The sequence below is a fragment of the Leucopleurus acutus genome, assembly GCF_964270905.1.
Source record: "Leucopleurus acutus genome assembly, chromosome: 5".
In the NCBI taxonomy this organism is placed as follows: Eukaryota; Metazoa; Chordata; class Mammalia; order Artiodactyla; family Delphinidae; genus Leucopleurus; species Leucopleurus acutus.
The window spans coordinates 39,828,866-39,855,657 of NC_139147.1; the positions used below are offsets into that span (position 1 = coordinate 39,828,866).

The following is a 26,792-nucleotide window of genomic DNA, read 5'->3' on the forward strand; positions in this document are numbered from 1 at the left end:
AGTTTGCATCTGCTAATCCCAAACTTCCAGTCCTTCCTCCTCCCACCCCACCTCTCCCTCAGCAACCACAACTCTGTTCTCTATGTCTGTGAGTCTGTTTCTTCAACATATATTATTAAACTAAATTTTTACCCTGATTTTTCTAAAATGACTTAAATAATAGTTTTAATGCTTAATAATAGATTTAAAGGATTCTAGGGCTATGTTTTTAGAGAATACATTTTAATTTCTCTCTCAAACCACCTTAAATTTTTTGAAAGATATGTCTTTTATCCTGAAGGAGGGAAAAAAAAAACCACAACTGAGTCCTTAGGGTCCTGTACATTAAAATTGGCAGGCTGATTTCAGTCTTGGTCTCACAGTTTCAGCTTTTCTGCTGTCCTGTCTGCTGTGAAGATGCTCAATCACAGGAATTTTAACAGCCATCGATACCCCTTTGTAACCACAATGGCTCAAGTGAACCCTTTCCATCTTCAATAACTGACACAGTGTCAACATCTGCTTCCAATGAAGTTGTTTCTTTTTTTCTCAAGTAGAATAAATCTGCTGACTGAGATCATAAAGGGTTGGGGTTTTTTTTCCCTCCTCTTTTCATGCAGAACATTTTTTCCACCATATTTTGCAATTTTTTCTCCAAGTTAAAAAAAAACGAGAAAACTTCAAAAGAGATGTTTTTATTCTAGGTGCTAAGGAAGCCCAAAATATAATGAAAAAATTAAAACTTTGGTGATTTCATGAAACTGTCACTTTAATTTTGGGGACAATAATACACAGGGTCCTGGATGAATAAAAGTTTGGAACATGTAAGAAAACTCAAAGTTGGGTCTACATACCACTAAAAGGTTAATTTATTTTCCTTCATAAACAGCACACTAAAATAGAGATAATTTAGAAATTTATGTTTTATCTTCAACATCTAGTAGAAGGCAAAGATTCTCTTGCAACAATTTCTTACAGAAAAGCAGTCATAACTATTTGATTGCTACAGAAATGGGTATGGAAAGTAAACAGAAGTGATGTTTGGGAGCTCAATTTTATGATTTACTTACTCAGCTGATAGGTATTTGTGGTATCTGTCATTTATTGAATGTCTACTATGAGCCAGATGATTGAGTATATATATACGATTTCCAGCCTGCCAGTTAGGTATTATTATCCCACTTTACTCATGAGATAAATAAATGAAACACCAAAACACACATCTAATTATGGCTAAACCAGAATTCAGAAAATGGCCTAATGTCCAAGCCAATGTTGTTGGTTTTTTTTTTTCCTTAATTCATTCTGCTTCTCTATTTATCCTCTAGTTGAACTGTAACATAAATACTAGCCTCTTCTACCTCTTAGTACCATTGCCCCATTGACTTAATTTGGCAAACATTACATAACCAAGGGGCACTCAGTAAGGGATAGAATGCAGTGTCTAAAAATATAGTTTATGATTGCCATTTGTATAATGAATAACGAGCTCCTCAAGGGCACAGTTTATGCCAGTGCCTAGAATTTTTTTTAAAAAAAGGTTTTTACAATGTTGAAGAAAGTAATTTCTCAATTATTTGCAAACCACTTGTTATCATTTGCAAAATGTAGAGCAATCCCAGCCATCTTTGCTTAAAATAGTAATGTAAATAACTCTAAGACGAAAGAGAGAGGAAAAAAGCTAAAGGGGAAAGTTAGGAGGGGATGGTTAACCTTCTTAAGATGAAGCATTGATTTTTACCTTCAGAGGTGCTTTTCAAATAAACAGTGAAAAACCAAATAACCTGTAAAGATCTACCTAATCACTATTTTGTTGTTTCTTATTTCATGATAGTTTAGTGGTTGAAGCATAGATTAGATGTCAAATCAATGAGATGATTTTCTAGGATCTAGCTCACAGATCTTTAGAAAGCTTGAATAAAGCCTAATTTATAAAATAACCAAAGGTGGAGTGGTTACAAATGAAATTGGGGAGGGAGATGGTAGCCCTCAATAAAGCAGTCTGGAAGCCTCCAAAATTAACAGTATCATTTTGGTGTGAGAAAACCAACCCAGAGAGTGACAGCATTTTAAACTTAAACTCAGAATCATACTAAATTACAACTCATCCTCTTTTATGACTTCGGTGGTAATAGTAATATGATTGTAGCAATGGGATGTGAGACAATTACAGAGACAGGCACTCATCTTTTTTGACTCACATTTTGATCCACTCCTTGTATAGGCAAGGATCCAGTCCCTGCGATGTGCCAAGCAACACCTGGGCCTGTTCTCAATGGGGGATCTCACTCACAAATCTCTCCTGTGTACAGCAGAATTCAGATCCCCAACTTTTCTTGGGTCCTCTGAGCCAAGGAATGTTTTATCAGATAGTTACCAGGAGTGACACAGGGCAAAGTGTCACCCTAAATTCAGGGTGAAGCTATCTAATTGTCAGCTCTCTTGCCTTACATTCAATTCAGTGGAGAGTAAGGAAACGGGCAGAAAGTCAATACGTTTCTTCTCATAATTGGGAAAATCCAATTGAATGATCTGAATGAGTTGGAGTACAAAACTGCTCTAAGAGAAACTGCAAAGGAAGTTAACAGGTTCCAAGGGAAGAGGAGGAAAATAAATATCCCCAGTGAGTCATCCCATGGGAGCTACTGAACACTGGTCTTTGAGAATTCAGGAGGACACAAAGTAAAACAAATTTTATAGATTCATTCAACCTTGTGCTACACAGATTTAGGCAAATTACAAATAATTGTATCAAATCAAATTGTAGATCAAAATGTAGATAATTTAACCAAGCCACTCCCTAGAAATCTAAGTTCATGTCATTAGTAAGTGGAAGATTCCTTATGTTTGGACCTCACATTAGATTAAATGTATATACTGTGTTAAGAGTAGTCTGGTTAAGAAGCAATATAGTGATGAAAATACAAGAGAGTGTATAGATTCATAACTGATAAGATGCACCAGGAAAGAAGATTATGGCATAAAAATAGAGTTAAGGGAAATATTTGAAAATTATCTGTGAGAACTCTGCCTAGCTAAGCAGAGACTATGTTGCTCTTATATCTAAAATGTTCACACATATGAGATACATTATTTAAGATGGAAAATGTATTTCACTAAACATTTAATTTCACATGGGTGAAGACAGAGATGGGAAAAATTGAGAAACATTTTTAACAAACTAAAACTTCTATATAATACTACCTTTTTGATATGAGCCATCTCTGGAAGCAAATGAAAGAATGGACTTTACATTGAAAGTCCTTAAAATACCAATAACGGCTACTTTTATAAACCTAATCTTTTCCTAATAGCATTTTAATGATAATCCCAACTTTTTCTTATTTAGATCCTGAGGGCCATGTCAAGTTGAATCCTGAGTCCCCAGTAATAAATTTCAGGTAAGTTGTCAATTTATTAACCTAATTTCAGTAATTGTAGTATAAATCCCAATTTAAATTTATCTTGCTCCCATTTTTTTCTTAAAAAGAACTAAATCAACTAAAACCAGAGTTAAACAGACAAAAAAGATGCAAAAACTGATTTAAAATATTACATATGCAATACATTATTTTTCAATTTAAAATGATGGGTAACACTCTCAGAAACAGCCATTGAATTAAAGGCTTTGTGATGTGTCTAGTACCTTCCCAAATATTATCCCTTCAAACTATCTTCAGGAAAAAAAAATTCACTTAAAATATGGCAAAAAATTGCCATGAATGAATAATTATAAACAAGAAAAATAAGTCACTGGCACTCAAAGATAGCATGATTAATTTTTTTTTTCCAGTAGTTGGATAGAAATTCTGGTTCCATTTTTCAAAGTCAGATGGACTAGAAGGATAATTGTATACTCTAGGCAAACTCTCCATCTGATTGAAAGTTTATGCCAACTTTCTTCTTAGTCAACCTCCAAGCAGTCTTTGGGAGAAATCAAAGTAATGAAATAGCCTTTCTTTAGTGTGATCATTAAAAAACTTCCTTTTCAAGCTTTACATATAACTCAGAGCTAAGTGAGCTAGCATGGAATTAAATCTTCACTGAGATTGAATGTAAAATAATACCATATTGGCTTGGCTATGGTGCTACTTTTGTAAAAAGGAGAAACTATCAAACATCTGAGGTAAGCTAGAAAGCACAGAGCGCATCACAGACATCTTAAAGCCAAGCATTTTAAACATTTTTGCCAGTGCTTCTCTGAGAGCAAGTTCTTTAAACAGAACTTAACAATTGTTACAATATTAAAAAAAACCCCACATCCCTCAAAAATAGCCCATCAATGCTAAATCAAACTTTCTGTATTTTTACAAAAATAGATGCACATAGAGCTACAAAATTGTATTCCTGAAAGAATGATCATTTTCTTTGTGGTTCATCTTTTCCCGACAAGGTGGTTGGTTCAAAAAGAAAGAAAAAAAAAAACTCAAAAAAATTGTTGAACTGAAACAAAAATTAAACCATGTATTGTTAAAAGCAAGACAAAAAATAAAAGAGAGTTGCACAGTTGGCAAAGGCTCAGATGAGGGAAAAAATAAACAAAAATGCTTTTCTTCAATGTCTATGACCCACTCTGCTTTCTCAAGAAAAGGCTCCAAACCAAAGTCAGCTGGATAACACTTCCTCTTTTCCTTCCATGTCTACTGTGTCCCACTGCAGAATGACAAACCCTGGCAGCATCTTTTCCCAGTGGGCCCATGGATTCACGCTTCAATCTAACTTGCTAATACTGTGTGTTTCAGTACCATGGTGAGTCCTTACTCTTGTCTTGATGCTGTAGACCTAGAAAAGGTGACAATGAGAAATAGAAGAGAATCAATATGTGTAGCACTCAAAAATGGGCAAAATCTACATCTAGAAACCAAAAAGACAATTGAGCTCACAATTTACAAACAGTCAACCAACACAGTAGGTGACAAAAAAACTCTAGACTAGAGCAGTGCTATCTGCATGGTACACATTCTTTACCATGGTTTTATCTTACTAGAGTAGGTGTGAATAATAAATAAAATAATATAAATCAAGATTTCTTCCTTCTAATCCCAAAAGGAACTGATATGGGGGAAAATGATAGAACTAGTCTTTGGGCATTTAGGCAGCGCTTCCGTTCATACTTTTCAGCAACCATCAAATGACACTTTTCGACTAAGGTAGTGACTAAATTTACTTATTTTTATTGCCTTTTCTTTCAGAAACTACTTAAGATGGCTTACAAAAATCCATATCTCAAAGCCAGAAAATGAAATTTACAGGTAAGTTTAAAAATAGTAGTACAGGGCTTCCCTGGTGGCGCAGTGGTTGAGAGACTATGAGCTACTGAACACATTTTATTTTATTTAAAAATAAAATAAAAAAAATAGTAGTACAAAAGGAAAATATGTGAACATGTATGAATTCCAACTCAAAGCTAGAATGATTAGGACGAAGTATATCAAAGAGGAAACAGAATATATGACTGATTTGGTTCTAATGTAGTCAATTGACTAATTTCTGATGCGGGCAATTAGCACAGCATCTTCAGCTAACACTCACTTGAATCACTTTATTTTTGTCCTGAGGCATAACTGTTTGGAAGAGTGAAGACTCCAAATAATGGTTGTTCTTAAGTTATTTAAAACCCAATACCAAAACATGAAGAGAAGGCTATTAAATAAGTGAGTAGAAATGCAGTGTGACTGCTGTTATGTGGGTGCTAGGATCCCAGGCTGTCTTCTTGATTTTTTTTTTTTTTTTTTTTTTTTTTTGCGGTACGCGGGCCTCTCACTGTTGTGGCCTCTCCCGTTCAGGAGCACAGGCTCCGGACGCGCAGGCTCAGTGGTCATGGCTCACGGGCCCAGCCTCTCCGCGGCATGTGGGATCTTCCCGGACCGGGGCATGAACCTGTATCCCCTGCGTCAGCAGGCGGACTCTCAACCACTGCGCCACCAGGGAAGCCCTGTCTTCTTGATTTTTAATCTAAACCTGTTTTAAGTCTGGGCTGGATGTCAGAAATTGAATGGTTAAATGAGCCAGTATGGTTTTCAATGTAATTGTCACTAAAACAGCTATAGTGATTTCATTGCTTGTCCTTCAACTTGTTAAAGAATTTTATAAAACAATGTGTGTCATTATAAAAGATACAATTAGTCAGTCATTGATAGGAGACATTAAGACAATCTACAAAACAGATTACATAAAGGGAGGAAGAACAAATAAAAGGAGTCAGAGAAGCACCTCATAGAGCCACAAGACACAATCTCTGGTTTATAGCATTTGTATCCTGGGAAAAAGCAGCACTTCTAGAATGCCAAAAGATTAGCTCCATCTTAAGTTTTTTTTCATGTATACCAGCATTATGTTCAGATTCAGAGTCAATAGTTTTCCTTTCCCTTTTCAAAAGAAGAAGAGAAGGATAAAGAGAAGCAGGAAAAAGAAATAAAAGGATCTGGGAGGTACCAATTCACTCTAAGTTTGCTTTATTCATATAATTTTGTGGTCAGAATAATTTGCAACCTGACAAAGTCTCCGTTGGGTGACTTTTATAATCTAAACCACCTTAACTGACAATCTGCTGACTGCATGAATATTTTTTTCATTATTAAAATGTCTCATCTTCTGTATGACTCAGTATTTTCCACACTTGAAGACTACATCAATCTATAGAATGTCAGCACTGCAAGTCATGAATAGTGTTGGAATTATCAAGTGGTTTGAGTGTCTTTTTTTTCTTCTTAAATAAAAGCAATCCTCAGTTTGCCTTGCAAAGACAGATGACTCCGTCAAAAGCACGTTAGCCTTTTTCTGTGGACAAGGATTACATTACTTAACAGAGCCCTAAATATTCTAACCAGAATAACTGGTTGGAATAACTTTCATTATAACTTTGTCTCTTCAGTTGTTCTGTTTCTAAAGCTTTGCATTACTCCCAAGCAAACCTTAAAAAAATCAATTCATCTACGCCCTGAAACATATTAAATAGCTAATGTTGTCCTTTTGGCTTAGCTGCTTCTTAGTGATGGGACATAAATAAAATTTTTACTTTGATTACTAGGTATCTATACCTGTAAGTTTCAAAATAGGTATAAGTAAAGCACAAGAAAATGAACAACCACAGGCAAAAGACCCTACTACTAGTAAGTTGTAACAGGAAAGCAGGACTATGATCTTTCCTGTTAAACACTTGTTGAAGGAAGATCAGAATATTTAAGGATCAGCCAGTACACTTAGTTTTCCAAGTAAGGGTGAAAGGGGACAAAGTCATTAACCCATGATCCTTATGTGGTCTATACATATCTTTAATCCATGATCCTTACATGATCTACAGTTACTTGGGGTTTCCCCAAATTTTCGTACCAGAACACAAAATCAGCTCTGCTATTATGTTGTTCCTATTCAGGCTTTTTGTTGCCTTCTCAACTCAAACCTATATGAAATTAGTTTATAACACATTCTGAAATCTGCCCACTGGCTAGCTGAAATCATCCGTGTTTTTCTCTTGATGTTAGTAACTCAGTTTTAGTTTTATTGTTTCAGCTGTGAGATTTTCCGTGAAAGGAAAATAAACATCATAACAATAATGTTAGGAAACACTTTCTTAGGGCTGAATATGCCAGACGTTGTGCTGCTTTATGTGAAATATCTCATTTAATGCTTCCAACTATGCTATATATATATATATATATATATATATATATATATATATATATCCATTTTACAAATGAGAAAACTGAGAGTAAGAGAGGTTATGTTAACTATTAAGTGGTAGAGCCAGGACTGAAAATAGGTGGTCTGATATCGGAGTCAATAGTCTTAACCACAATGTATATGGCTCCCCCTATGTGGACTATATTGTCTGTAGGCTGTGACACTAGCCTATACTGCAACTCCCTGAGTCAAAGTCCTTTCATTAAATTAATTTGAAGAAAAGTCAATACATTTTTCTTAACACATTTATTGGAGTATACTTGCTTTACAATGGTGTGTTAGTTTCTGCTTTATTCCTTTTTGCACTGTTTAGAAACACCCTGATTTAACAGAACTGATACCAGTGTTAACAAAATAGCTCTCCTACTGTGTTTTTTTAAACTATACATTTGAAAAGCTTTTCCCAAGACACAGCAAATGATTACAGAGTAGTTTGTTATACCTCAGATGAAGACTACTCCAATCGTGTAATGGACATGTTTTATTAACTGATGTGTTTTTTTGATATGTATCTTTAATATAACCACTCCTCCTGCCCCCCAAAGACCTCCGCAGTGTGAACACTGAAGACATAGGGTGGCCATTTGACTCATGAGGTGGTTGTCAGAAATGGGACCAAAGAACAAAGACATCACATTGTTGGCTTCAGAGTCTGAGTCTGGGATGGAATTAGGAGAAAAGCCTGAAAGGAAATGCAAGCCCACAGACCCAGTTCCTCCCTTCAGTTCCACCACCACCACCACCTGACCACCAAAAGAAAAGGGAAAAAAAACCCAGACCCAGGAATAGAACAAAGGAAGTACGAACATAAGAAAGAAATATAGAATAATTAGTAGCAGGAGAGAAGTCTTGGTCACAGAAGATCATAATAGGATTTCCCTTTAAAATTTGAAGAATCTGACTATATATCAAGGTATCATAACTCATTTTCTAGCTGAGATTTTTGGGAGGCTGTTGCTTCACAGATTCATCTCTTGCAAAAGGCTCTGGGAATAAGGAAGTAGAGATGGCAACAGGGTGTGTCTAAGCATAGAAAGCCTAGAAACTTCCCCCTCCCTAGTTTCCTTCAACTCCAATGTGTCTGATGAAAAGATCTTAAAGTTCCCATGGGCCCCTGCAACAATGATATAGAAGTTAGTTCAGAGAGATTTCTGGCAGGCCTGCTATTACATTCCATAGTAGTGGGCACCCCATGGCAGAAGATGTGGGTATCCCATGGAAGAAGATGTGGGTACCCCATGGCAGAAGATGTGGGTACCTCATGGCAGAAGATGTGGGTACCCCATGGCAGAAGATGTGGGTATCCCATGGCAGAAGATGTGGGTACCCCATGGCAGAAGATGTGGGTATCCCATGGCAGAAGATGTGGGTACCCCATGGCAGAAGAAATGGCACGAGCCACCCCAGTGAGCACCTTGGAGGGATGGTCACAAATATTAGGAAGCTGAACTCGAAGTAATTAGTCATTGTCTGGGGAGCACTGTATGGAGAATGCACAGAGAAACAGTGTGGGGAGGGGATAAGTTTGCAAACAAAGGCCAAGATAGGAATGAAATGACAAGGCCAAGAGCAGAGAGCAACCTCTTAATCAACAACGTTCACAATGTGACAAACAATGTGATGCAATGTGAAGCAATCCCTAGGGAGAGCATGAGGGAAGCATCTGAGAAGAGGTTTCAACTCTAAGTGGGACAGTGTTTTAAAAAACTGAGCAATGAAGATATCAATGAGCTGGACCATGAATACTCAGAATTGATGAAATTACTATATAGCACAGGGAACTATATTCAGTATCCTATGATAAACCATAATGGAAAAGAATATGAGAAAGAATATGTGTGTGTGTGTGTGTGTATATATATATATATATATATATATGTATAACTGAATCATTTTGCTGTACAGAAGAAATTAACACAACACTGTAAATCAGCTATACTTGAATAAAGTAAATTAAAAAAAAGTATTGATGAAGTTAAATTTTCTTTTATGGGGCAGAAATAAATAATAAGTTGGTTTACTGAAAATGTTACACTCCAGCACACCTGAGTTTTAGGGACTATGTGATTATCAGAGTCATATCCACTAGAAAAGCATATCCTACTTCTAAGGAGGCATAATCACTTGACAACATCATTGACTATCGCTCATAAGTAAGGTGAATATGCTTCCAATTAATTTTATTGCTGGAGATAAAAGAGGTAATGTGGTAACCATGCACTGGTGAACATGCTGTTGATAAAAAGAGAAGAAAAATAGGAACATAAAACCTAGATGTGCAGGTAGAATATTTTATGACTGAAAAGTAAAGAAAATACTTAAATGAACTTGTCAGTTCATAGATATTAAGAGTCTAGAAAACCCTTGTGGATCAGAATGCTTGCTATTAGACTAAAAGAAGCTGGTAGCTTATTTCTACATTAAAAAAAAAAATGAATCCCTGCTTCATCCTTGCTTTAATAAAGAAAAGCTATAATTTTTTTTTTTTTTTTGTGGTACACGGACCTCTCACTGTTGTGGCCTTTCCCGTTGTGCAGCACAGGCTCCGGATGCGCAGGCTCAGTGGCCATGGCTCACGGGCCTAGCTGCTCCGCGGCATGTGGGATCTTCCCGGACCGGGGCACGAACCCATGTCCCCTGCATCGGCAGGTGGACTCTCAACCACTGCGCCACCAGGGAAGCCCAAGCTATAATTTTTACAAATATAAATATATACAACACTGTATTGGATGCTATATCAAAATATCCAACCTTCACCAACAACCTGACATCTAACACTGACATACTGTCAAATGATCACAAACTATGTGATGTGAGAGACAGTCATATTATCTTCTCCTACTTTATAAAATTATCACTGCTAATGATCACACAACTGCATTTGTTTGTCTGAGGCCCGGAGCAATCAGTTTAAATGCTAGTTAAGAATTTCTAAATAAGATCTACATGGGGGTAACACCTTAACACTAATGAAGGGAAAAAAAAATAAGAGTGAGGGCTATCCAATTTGGAAACTATGATTTCATTTCAGGTGAATATCAAGATAGATCATGTTTACTCACCATGGAGACCTCCCTTTATTTGTTTTTAAAACATCTTTGTTTTTTTAAACTTTAAAACATCATCGATTTCTTGTTTAAAAATCAAGTTACAAAGTATTTCAAAAGTAAGAGTTCTGTGTAATGTCCCCTGTCATCACACAACTTGCTGAGTATACTTCGGATGTACATGCATACACCTCTGTTTGTCCTGTGCTACAACATGCTTATTTCACCAGCAATATTATCTTGGAAAACCATTCATGTCAGTATATGTAGATCAACCCTTTTGAAGGGCTACACAATATTCATTCTTCCCTGTACCATAAATTACCCAGTACTCTACAGATACGCATCATTTGGATACACAGACACATGTGTGTAAAATTATATTTGTTACTTATGTGAATATTTTGGTAGATAAGAAAAATTCCTGAAAATATGTTTGTATAATTGCTGAACCCAAGCATATACCCACATTTATGCTTACATATTTCATCATGAGGGGTGTGTTTCAGAAAGTTTGTACCAATATTCATATTTTTACTATTATTATCATTATTATAGATTAAAAGTATCTAATAATTTCAATTTACATTTCTTTCAATATTAATGAAGCTGAACATTATTGAGATTATGGCATTTCTTCCTCTGTGTTTTATCTTTGACCTATTTTCTATGCTTTTAAGAAAGTAATTTCCTCATTGATTTCTAAATGCTTTTTGTATATTAGGTATATTAGCATTTTTTCTCATGTATTACATGTATTTTTGGCCAATTTGATGAGCACTAATTACCTCTATACTTAGTACTGAAATTTTGGACAATAATTCTTTTAAAAGTCATCACAAACAAGATGCATTCTTGAACCAGACCAAGAATTAAATTTATTATGACACTTGAATTACAATTATTCACTTATCATGACAACTCTTCCATATTAAAACAATAATAAAAGATACCTAACTATGACCAAGTAATAATTGATTAGCAGAGGGAGGGTTTTCAGTGTATAGAGACATTTTCTCGGGGTACATTTAGAATTGGCTTAAAATCCCCACACTGTCAGAAACAATGAGGTGAAAACTGTCTGAACCTGCCAAAATATCTTTAATTCAGATTCAAAAGAGGAGGAGAAATTTAAAGCTCTCTGAACCTGACATTACCGGTAGACCATAATTTACTGCATTATTTTAAGAAGCACGGCACCCACACACCTGAGGCCAACACTGCAGGTGACTAGCAGTTCAGTGGCCAGGTGTTTCCCACTGCTGCTGGCCCAGAGGGCAAGCTCCCTTAGTCTGCCTGCCCTCTCAGACCTCTCCTTCCTCCAAAACCACAAACTCATGCACAGACTCTCCAGCCTTTGCCTTTAGCGATATCCACTACCTTAGACTTGTGCACTTTAAATGCCCAGCTGGAAGGGAAATTGGCAAGTACTTTAAGCATCAGGATATGGAATTACAAATCTGGACCAGCAATTCTGAAACCGACCTTTTGGACAAATATATAATATAAATCACAGTTAGGTAGTTTTTGATCACAGCAGCAATTTACCACGTTCAAAATGTCAGTGTCAGTGTGATAACCTCTTGGCTGAGAGAAGCTGGGGACCAGGAGGTGCAATATGGCATGAAGACACCTCTCCCCAAGTTAGCGACCTCAATTTCAAAGCAGATAAAAAGTAGGGCTTCCCTGGTGGCGCAGTGGTTGAGAGTCCGCCTGCCGATGCAGGGGACATGGGTTCGTGCCCCGGTCTGGGAAGATCCCACATGCCACAGAGCGGCTGGGCCCATGAGCCATGGCCGCTGAGCCTGCGCGTCCGGAGCCTGTACTCCGCAACGGGAGAGGCCACAACAGTGAGAGGCCCGCGTACCGCAAAAAGGAAGGAAAAAGAAAAGAAAAGAAAAAAAAGTAACTTTGAAGACAGAGACAAAGAATAAAGCAAAAAAGGAATGGGGAAGAGTGAAATGAAATATCCTCTGTAATTTCTTCTACAGACTTTCTCCCAGAACTGGAGAGGAGAAAGACCAGAAAAACGCCTGGATCACTTATTGTAACTGAAACCACAAGTTATAATACTCTCAAGAGATTCTAACTATCCAGACATCTGCTGGATAACAAATACAGCCAAACATCCATCTTTAAAGAGGTTTCTAGGTTATGCAGTGACAGCTTTACGATCCAGAAAATAGATAATACAACCAAAGGAAGAGCTAATCTGGATCCACTGCTTACCCATAAAACCTTAATTAGGGACACAACACCAATACAGCAAATATTCTACCTGAAACTATGAGTCAGTTAAGAACTCTAAAATTTTAAAACTTACTTCAGAACTGTAGAAATACAATGTAATTTTTATGCCCATTTAGTTTAAGTAATCAATCTTCCCATTAAATCAAAACATATTGGAAAATATTCAGTAAGAATGAGATACGGTATATATAGATCAATTCTACACTGACATCAGTGATTTTTCATCTCACTTCTATGTGACACGAGCACAAGCTCACTCTCTGACATTTTCCAGAAACGTTTGTCCAATCCAAGCAAACATAAATAGGGCTTCAATGATTGTGAAGATACTAGATGTCACCTGATACTGCTCAAACAAGGCAGCTATGAAAATAAGCATTATAACACATGCTTGTGGTTGACAAAAATTAAATGCCCAGTATATCAGGCTGTAACCAAAAAAAAATGGCATATTTTGCTTCTCATCAGTCTCTTGCAAGACTTTTTTTGGTCATTATTGCCAAGGAATTCAGAACATGTTGGCCACAGACAACTGTTTGTGAAACCTTGTATTGTTGATAAATAGAACAATAAGAGAAGATTAAACAGCCAGAAAGAGAATAAAAAGTATCTGTAAATTCCACAGGCCGTATAGAAATTTTGTATAGAATCTTTGTAGCCTATTTGAAAGTCAATGTGAAATTGCCTGGGGACAAGTTCTAAAATGGATTTCTTCATTCAAGCTGTTTCTTTTAGATGCATGCCTGTATGTGATACAGGAAATAGGAAAGCATTACTGAAAAGACAATTTGCTGGTACAAAATACACTGACCCCTGAAACAAGCCTTTTAATGCTTTGAGTGGTTCTCCATTAGAGTCATGTTAGAATTAAGTATGAGTTTTTTGAACCTCTATAGCTCTCCTCTCAGGCAAGCATATAAGCTTCTCTTGGGAAGACACTGTGTACTTTGACAACATCGTCAATTCCCAACCCCAATCAACGACAGGTAGTTGATGACAACTCCTTCAAGAAAATAATCAAGATAATGGTGTTGGGCTTCCCTGGTGGCACAGTGGTTGAGAGTCTGCCTGCCAATGCAGGGGACACAGGTTCGTGCCCCGGTCCGGGAAGATCCCACATGCCGTGGAGCAGCTGGGCCCGTGAGCCTTGGCCACTGGGCCTGCGCGTCCGGAGCCTGTGCTCCTCAACGGGAGAGGTCACAACAGTCAGAGGCCCATGTACCACAAAAAAAAAAAAAAAAAAAAAGGAAAAAAAAGAAAATGGTGTTGCCCAATTTTGCTTGCAATTTTTAAGAGAACATTTCAGAAAGCAAGAGATGCCACCCAATTTATATAGCTACTGACAGCAACTTGTTCACAAAATTAATACTAGAATGGAAAATGAATCTGTTTTTAGTTCACAACTTAGAAGATTAGCATGTATTAATGGAGTTTTGGTGAATCTAATTATATGCATAGTCTAACTTCCTTATTCTGCACATAAAATTTCCTTTTGATCTATGTGAGTGTCAGGAACAAATATCTCAACCATCCATAAGCACAATGGGATAGGATATACTGTTTTAGTAACCTCTACCGCATGGTAGAGTGTTTAGATGGAGAACACTATGTTTAAAAATGTCAAAGATGTATATTCTGTTGACCCTTCAAATCTTTATCTTCTGGATTCTTTATCTGCCCTTCCCTCATAATCTGCCCAACCAATACCAAAGCACCCAGTTTTCAAGGTATGGCCAATACCAGCAAACACCACTACTGGGAAATTTGACTCCAATAAATATCACAGCTATTCTTCAAGAACAGAAACAAATTAAATTAGAAATAGTCAAAGTGATAGAGGCATTTAAAGTTTGCATCTCAATTATGCATGATGCTTCACATCTCCAGTGTGACCTTTTCTGTTTGAAATGCACCATATTTATTAAGAATAATGAGAGTTTTAGCTCTGCACCATGTGTCACCATCTAGAAAACACAACCACATTCATTAGTTCATTGGAATCTCCTAGTTGTGTCAGAGTAGGGAGTATCATCTCCATTTTGCATCTAAGGAAGAGGATCAGAGAGGTAGAGAGGCTTGCTCAGCATAATATAGCTAAGTGAACATATGGGTCCTGGAATCTATTTTTTGGACCTCTGCTTTTTCCATAAACGTCTCTGCAAAGATTAACATTCCTGTGTTTACCATAATTTTATGAGCCCCTTAGTTTGGGGGAAAGAGTAAATTGTTGATAAAATCAATCTTTCTCCTCTCTTTTTCCTTGTCTCTTTCTCTTACATACACATATGCACATACATACATACATATTTTTCTCTTATTCTCTCCTCCTTAAACTCATATTAGTGACCCCAATACCTTCAGCCCCAAATGGAAACACAAATGGACAAACTAGTCTTCACTGCTTTCACTGAATTGTAAGTACATGTACACATATGCAGGATTTCTTGCCATCCCTTTTTTATAAAAAGGGCATATATAGGCACTTCTTCATCTCTTTTTTTGTTTCAGTCAGCAATACCACACAAAACATACTTCACTCATACATTACCCTCTTGACGGCGGTCACCTGATTCCACTTTTTTGCTACTATGAATGTTGTCACAATAAACATTTTTGTACCTCTATCCTCATATGCTGCTGCTTGTATTTGTGTGGCATAGACTCATAAGAGGAAGAATACTGTGCCAAAGGTTATGAGAATTTTTAACTGTAATACATTTTCTAGTTCACTTTTTAAAATCTTACAATTCTTTAATTTTCTACCAGCAATGTATGAAAAATAGCATTTTCCCTTAGCTAACATGTCTTTCACAAGGATCCACACACACATACCACACAGGCAATTATTTGTATTATTATGCAAATGCATCCTAAAACATTCAGAATCCTCTCAGAAGGCTTCTGTATTTGTCCTATAAGGTCAGAGGAGGATCTGTGGGAAGAAATTCCCAGGTTTCGGGCATTGTGACATTACGGCACCATTCTAAGGATGAAGGGCTGGGAGAGAGCATGGGCAAGGTCTACATGGCCCTGGGAGAGCAGGGGAGTTTCATTAAGGCCCTGCAGAATCCAGCCCTGGATACTCAAAACTGACAGCAGTGCTCTGGAATGCATTTCTCCCTCTGGTTTACCATCCTGCTACTTTTCATGCAGATTTCACTCTCTGGCTGGGATCTCCTGGCCTTTTGCATGCATCTCAAAGATGGTTTCCATCTTCTTCTGGTCACGAAACTGTCATTCTGGACATGTGCCTTGTACAACTAACACCATTCAAGAGTGTGTAAATACTGTAACATACCTTTGGTGTTTTTTCTTTTATTTTTCCTCTCAGTGGAAAATAGACTTATGCCATAGGCCAAAGAAAAAGAAAAAGGATTACAGAAAGTGTGAAGCAATCAGCTGTTAATTACTGAAGTCTTTACTGTCACCAAATCATAATAAACTGTAAAAAAAGTCCACAGGAAGTATTACTTTATAAACATTCTTCCTAGTATTTTTTTTAGCACACAACTATTTCTTTGTGACATTTTAACTATTTTAATTGAGATAAGGCCCTCAAGGTAAGTACCCAGAAATCTATAAATCTCTATCGACCAGAGTGACTGTCATTGAAAAATCACATAGTCCTAGGGATGGCTTCTATATTAAAATGCCATTTAATGTGTCTCCCTGCTGAAATCAAATGATTAGAAGTAAGCTTCTGTGTCTATTCTATTTTATGACACTATTAAATAAAATTCCTTAACTTCTTCATTTATAAAAATCATTAATAACGTCAGGAAAGACTTCAATGAATCACCAACCCCATGACCTTCATATATATATTAAATGACTAGTATATATGTTCCAAAGAAGTGGTGAAATGGAAAAGAGAGAAACTGTTTGTAGTTGAGCCCTTATCATATGTTTTGCTTTGATGCCTTCTCTTCTCTATGCTGAAAAATATCTTGGTGTTTTAATATTTTTTAGAGCTCATACTATCCTGTTAATTATTACTGTGGCTCTCAATGATCTCTCTCCAAATTTAGCATATTTATCTTTCATTATAAAGCCTGGAATTGGAGCACTAGGCTATCAGGTAAATATTCAAATGTCTTAGGTTGGTTTCCTTTGGTCTTTTATTGTAAATGTATATGTTTAGAGAGAGAAATGATTTCCAAGAAGTTACTGTATGCAAAGCTCCATGATTTTGATACCCTTAGTATTCCAAATAAAATTCCAAAGCTTGTCAGCACCAGACCACCTACAAGAAAGCATGGGTCTTGAGAGGTGATCTAGAGAGATGGTAACTTACAGGCTGGATGGAAAAGCAAGTGGTGACTTTATATCCATTTCTCTTTCATGGAGAGAAACTGCTTCTCCATTTGCTGCTCTAGTATGTGAGCTATTTTTACCCCACTCTTTTATTTCCTATATTTGATAAAACAAAGATATTTATACTTCTAATGGATTTCAATGTAAAGCATCCATATAGTATTAAGCAAGACTGATCTTAACCAATGAAGGAGTTTAATTAGCCTATTTCAAAGGGAACACTGTATAATAACTTTAAGCGATAATAATTACAACTTAGATTGCATTAAAATGCATTTTGGGTCATTTATGAAAGACGTCTCTTTCACAAAATATTCAGATTAGAAGATTCAGATTAAATCAGATTTATATATATAACTATAAATATATATGTAGAACTATGAATACATACATTTATACATATATAAATATATATATAGCTTATAGGCCTTATATCATAAAAAATTCAGAAAACTATCTAAGGTGATTCTACTTTTATGATATTATCAGACACATAGTGTCTATGAAGAAAAAAATAAAAGAAGGACATTTGTGAACTCCTGACTTCCCTATTGTTGCCCAGTGCTCCCTATTCACTATCAAAATTTAAGAGCTCAAAAATATTTTTTCCAGGTTTCTTAACAGAGTATTGCTGTTTGCACAAGGAGGGCAGATACAGATGTCCTACAATCATATCAACACACTGATCGTTCTGAGCGATGTATATGAAGTATCCATTCAACAGAGGGAGCAATAAGTGACAGCAGATCAGGCAAGGCAGGAAAGCAGGGCCAGGGCAGGGTGAGGTAAAATTTAAGGAGGTATGTACTTGCACGTCTTGGAAAGTGAGTATCTCTTTAAATTTTGAGTTGAAGCACCTCACTCTCCTCACCCTAGCTTGGGCCCTTCAGAAAAGATGGACCATCTCTCCTCATGCTTGTAGAAGAATTTTGTCTACTAAACCCCAGAACCCTATTCTATTACTGTATTATGATACTCTGTAATTAAATTTTTAAAAAATTAATTATGGCTATAGTAAATGCTCTTTGAAATATTTTCAAGAAATAGAGAGGTATATAAAATAAAAAGTGAGATTCTCTCAACCCCATAGTTCTACTAGGTACATAGCCAAGAGAACTGAAAACATATGTTCACCCACAAACTTGTATATGAGTGTTCATTACATTATGCTTATTAGCCAAAAAGTAGAAACAAACCAAATACTGAAAGAATGAATAAACAAAATGTGGTTTATTCATACAATGGAATAGTATCCACCCTAAAAAGGAATGAAGTTCTGATACATCCTATATGGATGAATCTTGAAAACACAGACCAGGAGAAAGAAGGCAGACACAAAAGGTCACATATTGTATGACTCTATCTATATGAAATGTCTACAGTAGGAAAATCCATAGAGGCAGAAAGTAGATTAGTGGTTGCCAGGTAATAGTGGAAGGAGGAAGTATGGAATTTCTTTTGGAGGTGATGGGAATGTTCTATACTTAGACAGTGGAGATGGTTGTAGAACATTGTCAACATACTAAAACCCACTGAATTGTATGCTTTAAAATGCTAAAGTGTATGATATATGAAATATTGTTCAATAATAAATTTTTTAAAGCTAAAATGAGTGAAGGTCTGATCACTTTCCCTTATGTAGCCAGAATTTATAGTGTATCTACTATGTGCAGGGCACATCTGTAAATGTTTTACTTCATTAACTCATTTAATCCTTGAAACCACCCAATGAAACATCTTTGAAAGATAAGGAAGTTGAGGCACCAAGCAGGTTAAAAAATTTGCCCAAAGCCCTGTAGCTAGCAAGGGACAGAGCTGGGCTTATAAAACCAGGCCATCTAGCTTAAAAGCTCACATTGCACACTAATTACTAGGAGTAATGGCCATTAAAAGTTGGGGTATATACTTCTAGGCACACACATGCATATGTATGTGTGTCGACAGATAACAAGTATTCGCATGGGACTATACATACTAGAGGTCAGCAAACTATAGCCCATAGACCAAATCAGGCCCACCATCTGTTTATACATAATCCATGAGCTAAGAATGGATTTTATATTTTTAAATGGTTGAGAAAGAAGGAATGAAAAACGAAGAGTATCATTTCATGACACACAAAAAGCATATAAAATTCAAATTTTAGTATCAATAGAAATTTTATTGGGACACCGCCAGCTCATTTATTTTTTTGTCTGCGATGGGCTTCTACAGTACAAAAGCAGAGTTGAGTGGTGGCCACAGACAGTGTGACCCCCACAAAGCATTAAATATTCCTATCAGGCCATTTACAGAAAAAATTTGCTGACCCTTGGATTATACCATACAAGATACTCTAAAACTTTCTTAGGTCACTAAACATTATATCATGTTGAACCTCTCAGACTTCTTAATTTCATTAAATGGCTGCAAAATTAAAATGCACCTAAAATTATTCAACCTTCCCCCTATTGACGAAAAGGGCATATTCTTTACCAAATTTCTCTCCAAATGGTTGGATTAATTTATTTACCTCCTAATGTAAAAATGACTTACATTTTGGTGGCCTAAGTACCTGGTCTTTGGGAAGTTTCGGGCTTGTCTCACCTGAATGCAGGCTCTTTTCACAGTTGCTCAATAGTCACCTAACAAAGATGTTGAGTTCTGAGCTGTTTTGGGCTGCACGGTCAGGTCAGCTTTGCACAGATTACATAGAGGGACTCACCTCTCATTCTTCTCAACAATCTTACCTTCCCTGCTTGGGTCTATTATACAGAAACTTCTTTTACAAGTAGTTAGAAAAGTGGAAGAGTAGCTACCGCTCTTTTTTTGTCCCTCTGTAGTGGATACTGTGGTGGGCTGTCAGGTCCCTCACTATTCTGTGTTGAGATATTCATTCTCCTGCTGTTGGCAGCTCATGACCTTCAGTTGTTTCGCTTTGGGAATTGCTTTCAGCTGAACAAGGCTACCTTGCCTAATGTCATGACCTTCCTTCCAGGGGCAAATCCATCCAGCAACTGATCAGTGTGGGAATATAAAAGCCCATCCACCTTGACTTAAGGCAAGACAATTATAAAAGGCCATCCCAGATCTAGATCTCCCTGTAGAATCCACTGAGGTTCAGTTGAACTTATTCATTGTGAGACTTCTCCTGTTCAATTCTTCTCCCATTGCACAAAGATGTTGCCCTGAGAACACTACTGCGTATATTTCCTACAACCAAAACTGCATCAGAGAGTCTGTTTCTTGGGGAAACTGACCTAAAACACTCCTAACTCTTCCTAAAGGAAGAGAGAGGTGATATTTGACATGATGCCTGAGAATAGGAGAGGAAAATGAGTCCCTGTGGCTTAGCCCCTTCAACTCTCTCTTTTTGGGGCCACCCCCATGCAGGGAGGTGCATGCTCCTCCTGCTGCCTTTGTATGGTAAGTCATGTCTCAGACTATGCTTTTCTGAGGCAAATCTGACCAACCATCATCTCTTTTCACAGTAACAAGGCTCTAAACTGTGTGACAAGGAAGTTGTCTATGGGAATCTTCTCTGAAGACTAGATTTTCCCTAGGATTGGATCTCCCAAAATCTAAACTTAGCTGAGGATTCCAGGAAATTCAATTATGGTAGTAAGCCTAATCTAAGATCTCCAATTTGGCCTGATCAATAATTATGCTAATGATTTGATCTTTATCTGCTTGATTCCTTTGTCTTTGTTCAGTTGGGTTAAAACTATGGGACAGGAAAGAATCATGATCATCATCCTAAACCCACACTGACAAAGAAGAGCACTACATACATCCAAAAGGTAAACCTTCATTCCTCAATATTAACCATTTACAGTCTAATTTAACAGTTTTAATTAATAGTCTCTTTTACCTATATAAACAGGGAGATGCTACCCCAGCAACTCTTTAGATTGGGGCAGGTCTTAGTTCAAATCCACCTTGAGCATTTGTGATTTAGGAAGCAGTTTTCAAATAGGAAAACTGAGCTGTGTCCTTATCAATAACTGAATCAGAGAAGATCCATCTCAGATTTGGTTTAAGGATTAAAAGCAAAAAATATATATATAAACTATCTCTGGCAATACCTTATATAGTGGGTATTCAATACATATTTATTCATAGCTCAGCAAGTATTAAGAACTATTATATAGTATACCCATATGGGTGCTCTCTAGATTCTTCAGAGAGAACAAAAAGCCCCTCTTTTCTACTTCCTAAAGGTAGTAGGATGACTTTTCATTCCGAAGAGACTGTTTCAAGCCAAAATTCTGGACAGTGAGTCAAGGAATCAGGGTCACACCAAAATTAACAAGTACAAAAGTAGGTAATAAGTGACAGAGAGAAACAGGGAGCAAAGGCAATCACATCCACCTTCCACTTTATGTTATAAAATGCAAAGGTTGGATGCTACAGACTGAATGTTTGTGTCCCCGCAAAGTTCATGTTAGATCCTAATCCCAAATGTGATGGTATTAACAGGTGAGGCCTTTGGGAGGCAATTAAGTCATGGGGTGGAGCCCTCATGAATGGGATTAGTGCCCTCATAATGAGATCCCAGAGAACTCTCTTGTCCCTTCCCCAAGTGAGGACACACTGAAAAGACAGTATCTATGAAACAGGAAGTGGGCCCGCACCAGACACTGAATGTGTTGGCACCTTGGTCTTGGATTTCCCAGGCTCCAGAACTGTGAGAACTAAATGTTTGTTGTTTAGCCCACCCAGTGTATGGTATCCTGTTGAAGAAGCCCAAACTAAGAAAGAAGAAAATGTTCCATTTGCCTGCTAAGAGCATTGTTAACTCTGGCCATGCAGGTACCTGGAAAGTGAGAGCCTGCAGAGACTGGCTGCCAATGATGGCAGCTACCAAACTGGGGCTCTCATTAGATTTGGCCCCAGGCATCAAACAACTCAAGAGTTGCCTTCATACTGTTAGTGTGTGGCAAAGGAAGGAGGGAAGCCTGTGGTGGTTAGCCCCATCATATTCTCTTCTCATAGAGAGGGAGAACCAAGTCCCCTGAGAGTTTAGAAAACCAGCTTGAACCCAGAGTCTAAGTAGGAAGCTGAAATGGGTAAGGTTAGGCAATGACCAACATTGGAAAGCTCAGTAAAGAATAAGTTAACCAAGATAAGAATGTTTCACTTATGTCAGGGTGAACGCAACTTGATGCTCAGTATTTATTACTCTGGGGATTTCTCTGCTGTGACCAGCATTCAGATTAAAGATCTAAGAAAAACTATGAAAAGAGTGAGTTTTCTAATCACAAGGAAAAAATAAAGAACTAAAATTTATTTAAAAAAAAGAAAACAGTGAGTTTCCTTAAACTTCTGGAAAGAAAATTCTAATTTGTCACAAAGTGTTCCAGGAAAAGAACCTGGGATTGGAGGTGGAGGTGGCTGCCTTTGGAACGTAGATTCCGGGGATATAATCACTGACCTGATTTGTCTACTTAGCCTGTGATGCTTGTGATTTTGTGAACTCAGAACTACTAACACTATTAATATGTGTAATCTGGTCCAAAAATCAAGCTCAAACATTTAACACCATGACCTTCGGAACTAGTGAATTCCAGAAGGAGCTGAATGCTCTGTGAAGAAATATTTCCCTTACCAATTTTTTTCTAAATCTGTTGAACATAGACTTTAGAGTAATCTCAAGTCTGATGCTTTAAAACGAGAGAGAGAGGGAAAGAAACAGAAAGGAAGGAGAATAAGGAGGATGAGAAGAGGAAGGAAAGAAGGAAGAAAGGGAGGGAGGGAGGAGGAAAATAACAAAAGGCAAATGAAGGAAAAGGAAGGGAAGGAGAAGAAAGGGAAGAGAAATCCATTCCTTTAAAATACGTTCCATAATTCTTTTTAAAGACCATGATTATATTACATGGATTATACTCCAGAAAGCAGTTTGGTTTATAAATAATAAATAAGACCTGACAAAAAAGGGAGAAGGAAAAATTACTGAAACATACTATTTCTGAATTCTGTTAGGCATTACACATCACTGGTAGAGAGCACAGAGACATGGGAGAGTTAAAGAATGTGTTTAAATCTTTGTAAATATAAGGTGCCAGAGATTCCAGTTCAAAGAAACAGATTACTAGCTTAAGAAATGGGAGAAAAGTTCTGAGACCTCTCTCACGCAGTCATACCAGTTTCTGCAGGAATGCAGGAATTCTTGAAAAATGGTTAGTTCTATAAACATATGGGCAAAGCTGAACTTTCCACGGAAGAGAAAAAAAGTTTTCCAGGTATTTAAAACATCCTCCATTTTTCTGTATTTATTTCATTAATTTTTCTTCTTTTATGGAAAGGAGGAAATCACCGGGCTCACCTGTATCAAACCCCACACTTGGCACTAAGTCCACGGTTCCGTGAAAGGCTCCGGCCCACGCTGAGGTAGCAGTGGTGACTGTAGTCGGATCTGTTTTTGTGATGTCACACGGGGGAGCGGGAATCCTGGCCGCACGCACAGACGGCATCAGCAGGGGCCCATAGGATGGATCCAGGGCAGAGCCAGCAGAAGGGTGGTGGTGATGGTGGTGGTGGTGGTGGTGGTGGCGGTGGTGCATGTGGGGGTGGTGATGCCGCATGTACATGTCATGCATGTGGCTGTAGGACGGGCTCACCTGAGATGCCAAAGGGTAGTGCCAGGACTCGGACACGGGAGGGGGAGGGGCGGGGCCAGTCTGATGCAGCCCATGTCCTGACCAGGGGCTGGGGTCAGCGGCAGTAAAGGTGCCAGGGGGTGCAGTGACCTGGAAGTCAGGATGAACTCCCCCCAAACAGGGTGCAGATGGGGGCTGGTAAGAGCTGGTCCAAAAGGAAGTCGGGAAACTACTCCGCTGGCTTGAGAGAGCTGAGCTGTCTGAGAAGACAGAAAAATACATTATTTACATAAGATTCAGTTCTGGGATAGACTTGCCTCTACTTGTCCAATTTTTTACAAGCAGGCTAATTAGCATACACTCTTTTTCTCCCCACACAGAGGTGAATAGATACCAGGTAAGCCTCTGAGTTGCCATGCCAGGTCAGTACTCAGGGGTCCAGGTGCTGAACGAGTCCCCTGCTTTGTTTGCTTAGCTTAGGCTGTCACAGTCTAGGCTGAGGTCGGCAAGTCTGGGACTGGAAAGCTTCGTTTCCTCCTGCGTGTCTTGCTGCCATCAAGTCTGAGCACAGGTCACAGGTATATAAGTCTCAGGTAAGAAAAGCTTATGCCATAGACGCGATTCAGGTAGGTTGGAAACGATGATGTTTACCAATTTCTTTTAAAGGAAAATACAATTTTCACCCAAACTAAGCATTTTAACGCTGAAAGTAACAGATGGAAGTAAGATCACAGTGATGCTTGCCAACACCCATTTTCCATCAAGAAGAGTATGTTCCAAGCTTATTTTTTCTGTACAGGTCTGGGAGTTTCTAAACTGAAAATAATAATAGTTCACATTTAATGTCAGTGACCAAATGCCCAATACTAGGCCAGGAGCTTTGCATGAATTTGATCTCACTGGATACTCACTCCAACCTTATGAGGTAGTTACTGTTATTATCCCCATTTTAGAGATGTGGAAACTGAGGCAGGGAAGAAGCTCAAGAGTCACAGCTGGCAAGTGGGAGACTGGGCTTTGAAGACAGGTAGCCTGCCTGGATGGCTGGCTCTCAACATACCTGTGCCACAGGACAGCACATTTGTAACTATAACCTGAACATCTAGAATTTGGTGAAGATTCTGTGGAAATCATGAGTGGAGGAGACTCAACTGGGGTAACGGATTTGAGGAGATGTTTAGGGAAGGGGAAATTATATCAGAGAATAGCACTTGGAGATAAGTAAGCAAGAGGGAGGCCCGTCCTCGACTTTGCTTCAATTCAATTTCTCCACTCAATGGTCTTGACATGTTTATACAGATGATCTGCTATGTGTGAAACATGGGGCGACTAGGGATGACCGGACAGATATCACCTTTAATCACAATCTGGCAGGGGACGGATAAGTAAATAGGCATGAGCAATGTAATTTGGTTTGTGCTCTCATAAGGGGAAATACAGGGAGAGGGCACTAAAACTGCCTAAGAAAGTAATAGCTAAATAGAAAGGGTCGGGAGGGCTAGCCTTGTGAAGAGGTAGGGAAGAGTGTTTTAGGCCAGGGGTCTCCAACCCCCGGGCCACGGACCACTACGGTCCGTGGCCTGTTCAGAACCAGGCCACACAGCAGGAGGTAAGCAGCGGGAGAGCGAACGAAGCTTCCTCTGTATTTACAGCTGCTGCCTACCGTTCGCATTACCCCCTGAGCTCTGCCCCCTGTCAGCATTATGGTGAGCTGTATAATTATTTCATTATATTACAATGTAATAATAATAGAAATAAAGGCCCAATAAATGTAATGCACTTGAATCATCTCGAAACCCTCCCCCCTACCCACCTCCTCTGTAGAAAAATTGTCTTCCACGAAAAGGTCCCAGGTGCCATAAAGGTTGGGGACTGCTGTTTCAGGCTAATGAAAAAGTATGTGAAAAAAAGGCCAAAAATTACACATACACACGCAAATAGCATTTGAGGGACAAAAAAAGAGTTCAGTGGGCAGATGGTGGCAAACAGACTATGGTCTAAGAAGGACCCACATGGGTATGTTTTTATGAGCCATGCACTAAGTGTGGGCGCTGTCCTGAGGAGATCCAGTGAGCTTAAAAGGGTTTTAATCTAGGGAGCGTTATAGTCAGAACTGTGTTTAGAAAGCTCGATACCTCCAGTGAGAGCCAGGTGCCTCCAGTGCAGGGTAACTAAGCAAGCACGGGCCTGGGAGTCTGGGGTGCTCAGCCAGAAAGCTGACACCCAGCAATTACCCTGTCTCATTGTAGGACCCCAAATGATCTGTGGCTCAGTGTCCTCCAATCAAATGTGAGGATTTGAGCTCATTTAATTTCAAATATCTTCTGTCCCCATACCTCTAACCATTCTGTGACATGTCCTATGGAGGATTTGTATCTATAGATAATGATAAGCTTGCTTAGTACATTAGTCATGCAAGTACAGTAAAATAGTATTTTTTACTGGGTTCCACATAAATGAACCTTGCTAGATCTTTCCATGGAATAAAAGATATCCTAAGAAGTACTGTGAAATAAAAGTGTTCAGAAGTCTGACATGTTCACGTTCTCACGTCATAAACTTCCAGGACATAGTTTTCTTGCCTCAGGGAAAGCTTATATAACTTGACTCAACCCTTACATGTGTAATTTGATGAACGTAATTATGATTATCACCGGGTTGTTCAAACATTTCCTTTCTCTAGCTTCCCTAAAGGCTGTGGCACTAACACTGCGAGCTCTTCCTCTCTCTCCCCATCAGCCCTACAGCAGCGCTATCATCCACCCCATCCACAGACAGATGGCTATTCAGTGTCTCAGTTCAAGTTTCCTCCCATCCCCTGCTCAGGATCTCCATGGATCTCAAAACCCTTGAGGAAATCTAAGCGATGATGTTCTTCAAGAGGCAAAGGATGAAAGGACAAACTCTTCTTCAAACCTTCCAACAGTCCTGGCAAACTTTT

At 38.2% G+C, this 26,792-nt stretch overlaps 1 protein-coding gene across 3 annotated transcripts in view; it reads right to left on the reverse strand.

The window, feature by feature from the left end:
• Nucleotides 1-4,671: 4,671 nt before the first annotated feature.
• The window catches only part of VGLL3 (vestigial like family member 3), a gene marked incomplete at its 5' end in the record, with an annotated part of 40,717 nt that continues 18,596 nt past the window's right edge, over nt 4,672-26,792 (reverse strand). For all 3 annotated transcript variants that reach the window (XM_082839315.1, XM_082839314.1, XM_082839313.1), the window contains 2 exons: nt 4,672-4,761; nt 23,578-24,111. In XM_082839315.1, coding sequence (XP_082695441.1) covers nt 4,718-4,761; nt 23,578-24,111 — 578 coding nt within the window. In that variant the 3' untranslated portion in view covers nt 4,672-4,717. The remainder of the gene's footprint in view (nt 4,762-23,577; nt 24,112-26,792) is intronic.